At 49.9% G+C, this 11,414-nt stretch overlaps 8 protein-coding genes; 6 read left to right on the top strand and 2 right to left on the bottom strand.

Annotated features, from left to right (window-relative positions):
• Positions 1–31: 31 nt before the first annotated feature.
• Positions 32–859, top strand: GSBLH_T00001134001 (uncharacterized protein; the record flags this gene model as incomplete). Its single annotated transcript, XM_013039480.1, has 4 exons — positions 32–169; positions 201–297; positions 328–577; positions 610–859. 4 exons carry the CDS (start codon positions 32–34, stop codon positions 857–859), a joined length of 735 nt encoding a protein of 244 aa, XP_012894934.1.
• Positions 860–874: 15 nt separating this feature from the next.
• On the bottom strand, positions 875–1,421 carry GSBLH_T00001133001 (uncharacterized protein). XM_013039479.1 has 4 exons: positions 1,264–1,421; positions 1,169–1,228; positions 1,063–1,134; positions 875–1,032 (listed from the first exon to the last, which is right to left on the bottom strand). The coding sequence occupies exons 1-4, from the start codon at positions 1,352–1,354 to the stop codon at positions 908–910; spliced, it is 348 nt and encodes a 115-aa protein (XP_012894933.1). The 5' UTR covers positions 1,355–1,421; the 3' UTR covers positions 875–907.
• A 286-nt stretch (positions 1,422–1,707) lies between these two features.
• Positions 1,708–2,332, top strand: GSBLH_T00001132001 (uncharacterized protein; the record flags this gene model as incomplete). XM_013039478.1 has 5 exons in its annotated part: positions 1,708–1,808; positions 1,839–1,957; positions 1,987–2,065; positions 2,096–2,158; positions 2,192–2,332. Exons 1-5 carry the CDS (start codon positions 1,722–1,724, stop codon positions 2,330–2,332), a joined length of 489 nt encoding a protein of 162 aa, XP_012894932.1. The 5' UTR covers positions 1,708–1,721.
• A 284-nt stretch (positions 2,333–2,616) lies between these two features.
• On the top strand, positions 2,617–4,034 carry GSBLH_T00001131001 (uncharacterized protein; the record flags this gene model as incomplete). XM_013039477.1 has 7 exons in its annotated part: positions 2,617–2,770; positions 2,803–2,996; positions 3,028–3,409; positions 3,441–3,505; positions 3,537–3,674; positions 3,705–3,805; positions 3,858–4,034. 7 exons carry the CDS (start codon positions 2,617–2,619, stop codon positions 3,988–3,990), a joined length of 1,167 nt encoding a protein of 388 aa, XP_012894931.1. The 3' UTR covers positions 3,991–4,034.
• Positions 4,035–5,304: 1,270 nt separating this feature from the next.
• Positions 5,305–7,077, top strand: GSBLH_T00001130001 (uncharacterized protein; the record flags this gene model as incomplete). The annotated part of the gene is made up of 3 exons (XM_013039476.1): positions 5,305–5,444; positions 5,473–5,989; positions 6,019–7,077. The coding sequence occupies 3 exons, from the start codon at positions 5,305–5,307 to the stop codon at positions 7,075–7,077; spliced, it is 1,716 nt and encodes a 571-aa protein (XP_012894930.1).
• A 389-nt stretch (positions 7,078–7,466) lies between these two features.
• Positions 7,467–7,883, top strand: GSBLH_T00001129001 (uncharacterized protein; the record flags this gene model as incomplete). XM_013039475.1 has 3 exons in its annotated part: positions 7,467–7,588; positions 7,620–7,719; positions 7,750–7,883. The coding sequence occupies 3 exons, from the start codon at positions 7,467–7,469 to the stop codon at positions 7,864–7,866; spliced, it is 339 nt and encodes a 112-aa protein (XP_012894929.1). The 3' UTR covers positions 7,867–7,883.
• A 482-nt stretch (positions 7,884–8,365) lies between these two features.
• GSBLH_T00001128001 (subunit NuoB (NDUFS7)) lies at positions 8,366–9,190 on the top strand (the record flags this gene model as incomplete). Its single annotated transcript, XM_013039474.1, has 6 exons — positions 8,366–8,421; positions 8,456–8,705; positions 8,740–8,792; positions 8,826–8,895; positions 8,925–9,022; positions 9,055–9,190. 6 exons carry the CDS (start codon positions 8,366–8,368, stop codon positions 9,188–9,190), a joined length of 663 nt encoding a protein of 220 aa, XP_012894928.1.
• Positions 9,191–9,195: 5 nt separating this feature from the next.
• On the bottom strand, positions 9,196–10,601 carry GSBLH_T00001127001 (Translation elongation factor EFTu/EF1A; the record flags this gene model as incomplete). The annotated part of the gene is given in 5 exon segments (XM_013039473.1): positions 9,196–9,204; positions 9,224–9,805; positions 9,835–9,987; positions 10,017–10,510; positions 10,544–10,601. 5 exon segments carry the CDS (start codon positions 10,599–10,601, stop codon positions 9,196–9,198), a joined length of 1,296 nt encoding a protein of 431 aa, XP_012894927.1.
• Positions 10,602–11,414: the final 813 nt, after the last annotated feature.

Here is an 11,414-nt window from a genome sequence, read left to right as displayed (position 1 = left end):
GGAGAGTTCAGATTCTTTTTTTATAATAAGTATGGAAGAAACAAATAAGCGTTTTTCGTCCAAAGAGAGAGCCAAGATCATAAGCTGCGGTATCATCCTAGGACTTTTGCTTATCTTCTTTCTCGTGAGCGCTCTATTACAACTTTTTGGTGTGCATATCATCTGGAGAGTACGCTTCAATCATTGGAAATGACAGATAGATAAATTGGTCTTGGTATGTCGTTTTTGTCACAGCCTTTCACCTGAGTGAGTTTTTTATCACAGCAGTCTATCGGAAGGACGAGCTGAAGTTTGACTGTTTGCTTTGCAAAAGCTTTTTTATTGTAGCTTATCTGGTGAACCAGAGCCCTGAGTATGAGATCGCCATGATAACCGGAATGGCAGAGTACTGGATCGAGTATTTTTTCTTGCCCGTTCTGCGCTATCACTGGATTACCTTCTGGCTGGGCTTTACGCTTTGTCTGGGTGGAGGACTTCTTCGGGCCTTCGCAGAGATCCAAATGCAGGGGAATTTCAACCACCACATCCAGACAACGAAGCAGGCTTCTCATCAACTGGTCACGACGGGTCTTTATTCGTACGTTATTCGCTGCAACCGCTCTCTTGCAGGTTTTTCCGCCATCCCGCCTATACTGGCTGGTTTTACTTCTCGATCGGCACGCAAATTCTCCTCAACAATCCTGTCTGTACGGTTCTCTATGCCGGAGCGTCGTGGTACTTCTTTTATGACCGGATCCCCTACGAGGAGCGTCTGCTGCTCGACTTTTTCCCGGAATATGAAAGCTATCGAGAGCGCACCCATGTGCTGATTCCATTCATTCCGAAGGTGAAGAAGCCGCTACTATCATCGCGTGTTTAAGGAAACAAACAACACAAAACCTCATTCAAATGACTCCTCATTCCGGGTTTACCAGATGGAGCTGGCAGAAGAGGCAATCTTGGGCCAAAGGTCAGCAGCCTCCTTCGCAACAGGTCCGGTGATACCAGATCCCTTCATCTCTCCCTTGGGGTTGACGATCACACCAGCGTTATCTAGAGCTCGGTCATGCTACCAAACGCTACCTTCGAAGTACAAGAACATGCCGTTCTTTCTTCTCCAGGCCTTTCGCTGTCTCACGACCACGGCGGGCATGACTAGACGAATGAAGCAAGCAAGAACGCACATTACCCTTCTTACGAAGCTCGGGCTTTCCCTTCTTCACGGAAGCAATGAACATGTCTCCGGCAGCTAAGAAATAAGACCCACTTCGCAGTTTTCCCTACAGGCAGCGGGAAGTCTGTTCAGACGAGCTCCGATGCCGTAGACGGAAATAACGTACAGGTTCTTAGCTCCGGTGTTATCAGCACAGTTCATAATAGCACCAGCAGGAAGTCCAAGAGACATTTTGAATTTGTTACCAGCAGCACCTCCACGTCCTACAAAATGAGCTCGCTACTCAATCGGCATCATACCACGTTTAGCAGCCATTCTTGAGATTTTCTAGGTAAAACAGTATTGTGTGCCCTAATACCCATTTATAAAATCGGGTCCATTTGGATCATATCGAGGAATCAGCAGGTTCTGTTGAAATATCATGTCGATGGAGCAGGAACAGTGCCGAGGGTACGGAGGACGGATCACCGATAAACCGGAGGCAGTTTCGTGAATAAAAAACCAAGCTCCAATAAGAATATTCTAGAAATAGGGCACATACCATAGAAAGGTTGAACAGTTTTCTTAGATGTCTGATTCTGCAGAAAAGACCGAAACTAAACCCTTTGATTCAGAGTACTACAAGTGGAGTAAGCAAATTAATGAATCGAAAAAGGTTTTTGTTTTTCTTTCAAATCACAAACAGGAGTTAGAGAGACTCGGTGTCGATATTTCCCCCACGCGAATTCAGGGGGAGGTTGCCGAACAGATGCCCAGCCCCTCCACAGGAGTGACGAGTTCTGCTTGGAACAAGGCGGGAACATGGTAGAATCCGTTGCGAGATAGTAATGTAGGGAGGAGATGGATCTTTCAAAATGGGCTATGAAGCGTATTCCCGAGATCTTGAAGGCTGCAGAATTCGAGCAAAAAGGAGTAGCACCCTCTAGAAATGATTAATGGTAGTATTCTATTCGGATTGCCGATGTTGAAAAGTGCGATGGTCAGGCTACCTATGTGTTTGTCAAGGTATATTCCGGGAGGCAAGGAATCATAGACTAGGGAAAGAAGCGACCTGGTTTCGACATCACCTTGAAGTTGAAGTGGTGCGCTACGTGCGACGAAAGTTCGGAGGAGGCGAAGGGAACGATCACGATTAATGATGTATTTTTTCTTTTTTTGGGGGAAAGGGCTGATGGGTAGTTCTCGGATACTGCGGGTGGTGATTACGAGTGGTCGTTCCGAGCGGACGCTTCGGATGCAAACCATACAAAGGCCAAATCGGCTGTTCAGGCGTGCAAGAAGGAGATTCAGGGATTGTTGGAGAAGTGGATAACTGAATTCAAGAATATTTAGAACTGTAGAATTAGCGTGTAGACTGTTTGTTCAACACAGTGGTAGCTCCAATCGTGATAGGCGCAAACAGGTGCTTCCCTGTTAGTGCGGTGAATGGACAAGAAAAATTCCTTTTCGAAGTTTGATCAGCGATGGAAGTACTGGACCTTACTGGAGAGAGAGAGATGTACACGGTGGAGAAGGCGCAGGAGATTGCTGCGTTGATTCGTGAAAATGCCAAGACTCTGAAGAAGGCGATTCTGAAGACGAAGACGTACAACGCGGACGTTGCCAGAATCATCGCAAGTAGGAATTGAGCATTTTCGTTCATCTCTCAGCGGCCCTGGCGGAGGCGAAGGCACTTGAGTATCTGGATCTTTCTGACGTGCTTTCCGGACTTTCCTTCGATGATGCTCAGCTTACTTGCGAGGTGTTTGCCGAATGTTTGAAAGACTTGGAGCTGAAGTATCTGGACCTCAGCGACAATGCTCTCGGACCGAAGGGTGTTTTGTCGTGCAAGCAGTTGATCTCCGTTTGGATCGGATGGAACTTCTCATTCGTAGGGCAAGAAGAATTTGGAGGTGGTTCTGTTCAACAACGACGGAATGTCCGTGGACTCCTGCAAGAACCTTCTGGACATTGTCAGCGAGACGTCTCCCATGAACATTAAACGCATCGAGTTCTACAACAACATGAGTGGCGACGCTGGCGCGAAGCACATCAGCGAACTGCTCACCCTGCTCCCCCACATCGAATCCTTCCGCTGGTCCTCGACGCGAACGAACGAAGAAGGCGCCCTCGCTCTCTGCGAGTCGCTCAGCCACTGCCCCGCCCTCCGCCGCCTAGAGATCAAGGACAACTACTTCGGGGAGGACTGTGGCGAGGCGCTGAGCCGCGCGATCGAGCAAATGCCGCATTTAGAAGAACTGGTTCTGGTCGATTTGAGTACGCAGCGCGTGCGGCTGGTTCTGTGTAGGCCTCGGCGATGAAGGATTGCTGCCGGTGCTGCGCGTGCTGGGAGAACGCGAGGCGAGTCTGCGGGTGGATCGTGGAAACGTGGAATCAGGGATAGGTGCTGGATGTGGGGTACAACGACCTCACGGAGGAGTCGGTGCAGGCGATCCGCGAGCTGATGGAGAAGGACGAGCCGCTGGCGAAGCTGGAAGTGCTCGGACTGGACGAGAATTTCCTGGGATCGCGGTGTGTCTGCGTAGAAACGAGTCGCTGCGCTGATCGGTAGGGGTTGATGAAGACGCTGGACGCGCACTGCCCTCTGCTGCGCGAGCTGCGATTGAAGGGGAATGAGATCGGGCCGGTGGCCGCGGGAATGGTGGTGAAAGTGTGCCATATCCTTGAATGAATGACGCTGGGAGGCGATGGGACTTAACGGAAGTGAGGAAGGAGAAGATGGAGGTGCTGGACTTGGACAAGAACGAGATCTCGGCGGAGGCGGTGGAGAGCATTCGGAAGGAATTGGAGGAGAAGGGGAAGAGCTCCATGCTGGGAAGTTTGGAGAACAACGATGATTCGTACACATCGGAAGACCCGGAGGAGTTAAAGGAGTTTTTGTGGGGTGTTTGTTGGAAAGGAGATTGGATGGTTTACTATTTGAGGCGATTCTGTGAGAGGAGAAAGGAATACGGGTGTGAGTAAATATGGATTTGTAAAGGTAATTCGTGAGTGGATTTGATCAAAAAATATAGAGTAAGGGTTACAAAAAATGGGTAGGAACTCTGTTGCTAACTCTGAAATTGCGCTCTTTATGCATCCCAAATCGATTGGATGCAAATAACGAGAAAATACTTCGAAAACATCGTTTTCCCTGAATAGAAACACATAGGGCATTCGAATCAATCATATATAAAACTACCTATCTCCAAAAACATAAATATACCTAAAAAATCACCAAACGAAAAACACTGAGAAAATGTCAAAAACTGTTTTTCTTTCTTTCCAATGTTCCGATCGCGGCTGAAGCGACTGCAGCCACTCCATCCGTCAGCAGGTCAACCTGCAATAAAAAAGGATTTTGTTGCTCCTCGAAGTATGAATGCCCCGGCAACCGGAGCATCCCCAACGACTGAGAAGCAGTCTAAGACACTGCTGACGAGTGTTTCAGCTGTCCCGCCAAAATCAAATCCGATTGTCCAAGAGGAAAAGCCCACCCAGTACTGCTATAGGTATTCTCTATTGTTTCCAATCTCAAATAGTGTGATGTACTACAAAGCAGGTCCAAAGAAGAAAAAGACCTATCTTGACGGTATATTATTTATTGACAAAAAAATGTTTTCTCTCTTTGTACAAATTGTGCTAATTTCCCGACTTGTAGGACTCATCGGGAAAACAAGTTCGTAAATCGCTGGAAACCTACGACCCCAGTGACTTCGTCGTCGGTTGTACGATCGATCTGGGCATGTGGGTCGCCGAAATATCCTCTCCGCTCCCCATCGATAGCTACACATCTGGCCGCGTCTTTCTCCAAAATTCGCCGCTTCCCGAGCCAAAACCTTCTCTCCTCCAAACTCCCAGCATTCACAAACAATTCACTCTCCACAGCAAATCCGGGGCTTCGGCACAGCCCTCCGGTCCCAAAACCTTCGTAGCTTCCTCTCCTTTTTTCCCTTCACACCCAGACCGGTCTCTACACCAAAACTCCCGACTCTTTCGTGATCCAAGACAGCTTCATCGATTCGAAAGGCAACACCACAGCCCCGGTAATTCTCGACCCTTCGCTCGCCTCCAAGCTCAAGCCTCACCAAAAAGAAGGCCTTCTCTTCCTCTACAACTGCATCAACGGGCTGACTTCGAACAACGGAACGGGCTGCATTCTCGCCGATGAAATGGGGCTCGGAAAGACGCTCACAGCGATCAGTTTGATCTTCACATCGCTCACGCAATCGCCCTGGTCGAAGCCGCTGATTTCGAGCGCGGTGGTGACGTGTCCTTCGTCGCTGGTGGACAACTGGGGCGCCGAGTTTATGTAGACGCAGAGAGAGAGGAGTGAAGAGTAGAAAGTGGATTGGACGCGATCGGATTCGGTGCATCGTGCTGAAGGAAAAGGGGTCGAAGGCGGAAGAGAAAATCCGCGATTTCGTGATGCAGTCGGGATTGAATCGCGTGGTGCTGGTGGTTTCCTATGAGGTTCGATTGCTTTTTTCTCCCTCATTCAAGATGTATCGCAAATACGCCGATGCCATCAACGGAAGCAAAGCCGGGCTCCTCGTCTGCGACGAAGGCCACCGCCTCAAAAGCTCCACCGGCAACGCCACCATCGACAGTCTCCTCCAATTCCCCTCGCGTCGCCGCGTGCTTCTCTCCGGAACGCCCATCCAGAACGATTTGGAAGTCGGTGTGGACCGTCCTCCTAACCAGCAGGAGCTTTTCGCGCTGTCGGAGTTTGTCAATCCCGGCGTGTTTTCCTCGCTCGCCTCCTTCCGCCAGCTCTTCGTGAGGCCCATCGAAGCGGGGCGGCGCAAAGGCTGCAGCGACGCAGATCGCGACTTAGCAGCGATGCGATCTGCTGAAGTACGCCCCGGTCGCACGCTCATTCCCAGCTCTCTCGCATCACCGACCAGTTTATTCTGCGTCGAACCACGGCGTCGATTCTCCGCGCTTCGCTGCCGCCCAAAATCACGCATTATTTATTCACTCCGCTGGCATCCAAGCAGCGCCAGCTCTACGAAAAGCTCATCGAACTGCAGCGAGGATCGCTTGCAGAGCACGGCGGCGATGCAGGCCAGCTAACTCTCACCTTCCTCCACGCTCTGCGTCTTCTCTGCGTCCATCCATCGCTGATTCGAGAGTCGGTTCAATCCACATCGGCGCTGTCGTCGCTTCTCCCCATTCTGGACGCCGACGATCAAAACCAACGCGATTTCACATCGCAGAGCGTCAAAATGGAAGCCGTCGAGCTGCTGCTCGCCTCCATTCTCTCCCACACCGACGAGCAAATCCTCGTGATTTCCTCCTACACGCAAATCCTCGACTATCTCGGCTCCTTCTGCGATTCCAAAAAGTGGGGCTATTTCCGACTCGACGGCCAAACGGACGTCGCGCAGCGGCAATCCCTCGTGAACTCCTTCAACCACCGCTACACGTCGAAGCGTCTCTTCATCCTCTCGGCTCGCGCGGGCGGCGTGGGGCTCAACATCACGGGAGCGTCGCGTGTGGTGATGCTGGAGCCCGCGTGGAACCCCGCGATCGATCTGCAGTCCATCGCGCGCGCGTGGCGGTTCGGACAGACGCGGAGGGTGTTCGTGTATCGCCTGTTCGTGGCGGGGTCGATCGAGGAAGTGATGCTGCAGCGCCAGCTGCTGAAGAAGGCGATCGCGGACGTGGCGGTGGATCACACGGCGATGGGCGAAGGGAAGCTGGACAGAGAGGAGATGAGGGAGGTGTTCCGGTTGAAGGAAGTGCCGTGCCAGACGTATTTGCTGATGAATGGAAGGACGAGAGAGGGCGGAAAGAGGAAGAGAGTCGTGATGGAAGAGGAAGAAGAGGAGGAGAAGGATCCAGTGTGGCGCGCGTATCACGGTGTGGAGTCGATCGAGGAGGATGGGTTGCTGCGGGAAATCGTGGCGGAGCGTAGAGACGCGATGGGGGATGAAGGGTAGATCCCGATCTGTTTGGGTATGTGGCTACCGAAAAGATCGCTGAGGAAGAAGTAGCGGAGACAGCGGAGACAGTAAAGGTAGATTCTGAAAAGAAGGAAGAGGGGACAACGAGTCCAATGGGAGCTTTGGATTCTTTAGAGGTTAGTGATGATGACTTTGTTTGGAGTGTTTGTGAAAAATAATGTGAAGAGTATTCTGCAGGAAAGAAAAGAGGGGTTGTGTAAAGTCGTTAAAAAAGCAAAAAAATGCTCAAACTGGGGATCGAACCCAAGACCTTCGCGTTATTAGCACGACGCTCTAACCAGCTGAGCTATTCGAGCACACTTCACACAAAAATATTTCTTACAAGAAATCACTTCTTCACAGATGACAAACAATCAAAACTGAATATGCCTCCTCCACATCTCACGGATATGCAACGCCATTTCTTCTCTCTCTATCGGAGAATTCTAAGAGTGCATGAAAAGAAACTACCCTTTGAGATGAGAGTACTGGGTAATTTGTTCGTCAAGTTTGGTTTGTATGAGCCTTGTGAAGTGTAGGGAGGAATTCAAAAAGACTTTGAAGGCCAAGCCCATGTATTGGCCACGTTTTATCAATGAATGGGAAGCTTACTACGACGATTTGGCCAAGGATCTCCATGTTGGTACTGCTATATGGATTTAGGAGTAGGTTGGAAAGGATTTGTCGGAGGAAGACAAGGAAGCAATGAATGATGGACAAAGGGAGCAGTTGGTCAATTTGGAGAAGGAAGCCAAACACATCTTTGACAAGGAAAACAAAGTTTAATCAAATGAATTATTTTATAATGGTTTGTTTTTGGAAACATTTTTCTTGTATTAATTTGTTGGAAATGTGTATGGGTTCGGAAGTCAGTATAATACATTCTGCTGAAGCATGTGTTGCACTCTTTTATTGTATTACATACTAATTTATTCGATTTGTCATATTATTGGACGATTACTTGTCTACTACCAGAGTTACTCAGCATGTTGCTATCTCTATCTCAATTTCATTTCGACTCGGCTCCCCAATCTGAATTCTATATATCGGTATAACATCCACACGTTTTAATGTACCCGTGTTTTCCCTATTGTTCAGAAAAGCGACATTCCGTCCTCAAATTCAATTCCTATAAAACCGATCAATGATTCGTAAGAGGTAACTCTTCCTCTATTAACGGAAATACTGAAATCTTTGAAGCCTCCCTCTATTTGGAATTCCAATTATCCTCAATGATGAAACTCCTATTCCCTTATTGTATCTAATCTCGATAGATAGTTGATCAATGCAGCGTATTATTACATCAGCCGCACGAGTTGCTTCGAAGAGTGCTGTCCAGTCGTAATCAACTCGTGTCTGTGGCTTATGTGCGTAGTTACACCAAATCGGGCCTGATTCTCCCCGGACAAGTGTTAAGTGTGTGGGACCCGTCAGATCCCACTTCCAAGCAAATGGCGAACTATTTCACTCATCCTGACCAGATTCCTGTGAGCAAGGGAGAGAAACTGGATAACGCGATCGAAGCGGCCGTTACTACCGTGGACAAAGTCATTGGATACTGCCGTGCTGGTTCTGTGTTCCCTCAGACGTTCGGTCTGGCTTGCTGTGCCATGGAAATGATTGATGTTTGTTTTGGAATGAAATTGGGTGAGACTCTAGGCTTCCTCTGCTCGTTTCGATTTCGAGCGTTTAGGTATGATTCCTCGAGCAACGTGAGTGCGACAATTCCCTGCCTGATTGTTTAGTCCTCGTCAGGCTGATCTCATGATTGTTTCTGGTACTGTGACAAACAAGATGGCTCCTGCCATCCGCCGAGTAGTTTCTCGATTTTCCGTCGATTCTAGCTTTATGACCAGATGTCCGAGCCTCGCTACGTGATTTCGATGGGAAGTTGCGCGAACTCGGGAGGTTATTATGCATACAGCTACAACGTGGTCCGAGGGTACGCGTGGCGTGTATCCGCCTCACTCCTAGCGTGGATCGTCTGTTCCCCGTGGATTACTACGTTCCCGGCTGTCCTCCGACGGCCGACGGTCTTCTCTACGCGATCCTGATGGTGATGAAGAAGCTGAAGCAGCAGAAGACGTACAGCATGTTCATGTCGAAGTGATTCGTTTACCGTTGCTTGTTTCCTGCAACAAACACTGCAATCCAAAATCTTGCTCACCACGCCGGCGCCGATGGTCTTTCCGCCATCGCGCAGCGCGAAGCGCAGTCCCTCGTGGAGCCCCACGGGCTTCTGCAGCTCGACGGTCATCGCGCTGTTGTCGCCGGGCATCACCATCTCCTTCTCCTTCGGCAGCGTGATCTTCCCGGACACGTCCGCCGTCCGCACGAAGAACTGCGGGGAGTAGTTGGTGGTGAACGGGGTGTGGCGGCCGCCCTCGTCCTTGGTGAGCGCGTAGACGTTCGCTTCGAACTTGTGGTGCACCTTCACCGACTTCGGCTTCGCCACCAGCTGGCCGCGCAGCACTTCCTCGCGCTTCACGCCGCGCAGAAGCAGACCCACGTTGTCTCCCGCCTGGCCCTCGTTCATCGACTTGTGGAACATCTCCACGCCCGTCACGACGGTCGAAAGCGTCGGCTTCAGCCCGCAGATCTCCACCGCGTCGCCCACCTTCACGCGGCCCTGCTCCACGCGGCCCGTCACCACCGTGCCGCGGCCCTGGATCGAATACACGTCCTCGATCGCCATCAGGAAGTCCTTGTCCAGCTGCCGCGTCGGCTACGATCAAGGGGAAACGGGGAAACTACCAGAGGGAAGTATTCGTCGACCGTCTTCATCAGCTCCAGCACTTTGTCCTTGCCGATCTTGTCGTCGCGGCCTTCCAACGCGCAGAGCGCAGAGCCTTTGATGATGGGGATTTCGTCGCCGGGGTATTTGTAGAAGGACAGCAACTCACGAATCTACATGGCAGGACGCTGGGACGCCGTACTTCCATTTCGACCAGCTCGACCAGCTCGGGATCGTCGACCAGATCGATTTTGTTCATGAACACCGCGATGTTCGGAACTCCCACCTGATGGGCGAGCAGGATGTGCTCACGGGTCTGAGGCATCGGACCATCGACGGCAGACACCACCAGAATGGCTCCATCCATCTGAGCGGCACCGGTGATCATGTTCTTCACATAATCGGCGTGGCCGGGGCAATCGACGTGGGCGTAGTGACGGTTCTCCGTTTCGTACTCCACATGCGTCGAGTTGATGGTGATTCCACGAGCACGCTCTTCAGGAGCTTTATCGATTTGATCGTATGCAGAAAACTCGGCTAAATTCTTCTCGGCAAGAACCTTCGTGATAGCAGCGGTCAGAGTCGTCTTTCCGTGATCGACGTGTCCAATCGTTCCGATATTGCAGTGGGGCTTCTTTCTCTCGTAGGAGACACTGCGGACAGATGTAAAAGCGGGGAGGACACGGCTACCGACAACTATGGAACTAAAGAAACTTAAACCTTTGGTACTCAGCTTATTGACGGCAGGAGTGGCGAGATTCTTCACACATCGCAAAGCACTCAGCATATTGGGAGATATTGATGAAATGGAAAAAGAAGGAAGGAGCCGCCAAAAGTGCCAAATTCCCGTTTTCACGCATAATTCCCCTTTCTTTGATTCTTAGAGAACATAAAGAATCCGAATATACTTGGTTTATAACATGGAATCCACTCTCCAATAGTCACATCCTTCAATATACAAGTGTAGAAAACGAGTTTGTACTAACAAAGTATACGGTGTTCAGCTTAATGTTATTTAGCATGTACCCGTTGTTAACTTGTATTTTGCTTTTCGCATGCTTAGTGAACGGACAGTTCATTCCGGGGTGGCTCTAGCTCGTTAGTGTGATTTTGTAGAGTCATGATGAAACTGGAAATGAACGCTTTTGAGAAAAAGATGAGAGACAAAGCAATGGTTTTAGTGTACGCTAAGAACCCGGAAAGCAACAACAATGATGAAGATCGTTGGTGGACAGGAAAAGTGTTTTTCAATTTTATGAAAGACCGAACCGTACCCGATTGGATGGGTGTTCATCGTAGTTTACCATTTTTGAGACCTATTTGGGCGACGTTCCTGAGTTTGATAATGAATTCGGCGTGCGGGACGACAGTGAAGATCCTCAGTACTTTTTGTTCCTTAACGGTGATCGCAAATGCTACAAGAGTAATAACGCCAAGAATCTTGTTTATCTTGCACTGCTTATCGTTTTACCCTTAGGCCACTTGGATTTCCGAGGTTACCGGGAAGAAAGCGTACAAAGACTATGTCATCGAGTTGGATCGCAACACATTCCACAACTACCGTCAGAAGCACCCCAATTACAACCTATTCGTGATGTTC

This window comes from Blastocystis hominis, assembly GCF_000151665.1.
Source record: "Blastocystis hominis, Singapore isolate B (sub-type 7) whole genome shotgun sequence assembly, scaffold_1".
Taxonomy (NCBI): Eukaryota; class Bigyra; order Opalinata; family Blastocystidae; genus Blastocystis; species Blastocystis hominis.
This window is presented reverse-complemented; position numbering and strand designations above follow the sequence as displayed.

Excerpts from the sequence above, each read along its gene's own strand:
- GSBLH_T00001133001 (XM_013039479.1), bottom strand. The coding sequence starts at position 1,354 with ATGAACTGTGCTGATAACACCGGAGCTAAGAACCTGTACGTTATTTCC. Across the intron at positions 1,229-1,263 it reads GAACAGACTTCCCGCTGCCT|CTGCCGGAGACATGTTCATT; the intron begins GTAGGGAAAACT and ends CTTATTTCTTAG. Across the intron at positions 1,135-1,168 it reads GCCCGAGCTTCGTAAGAAGG|TCATGCCCGCCGTGGTCGTG; the intron begins GTAATGTGCGTT and ends TCATTCGTCTAG.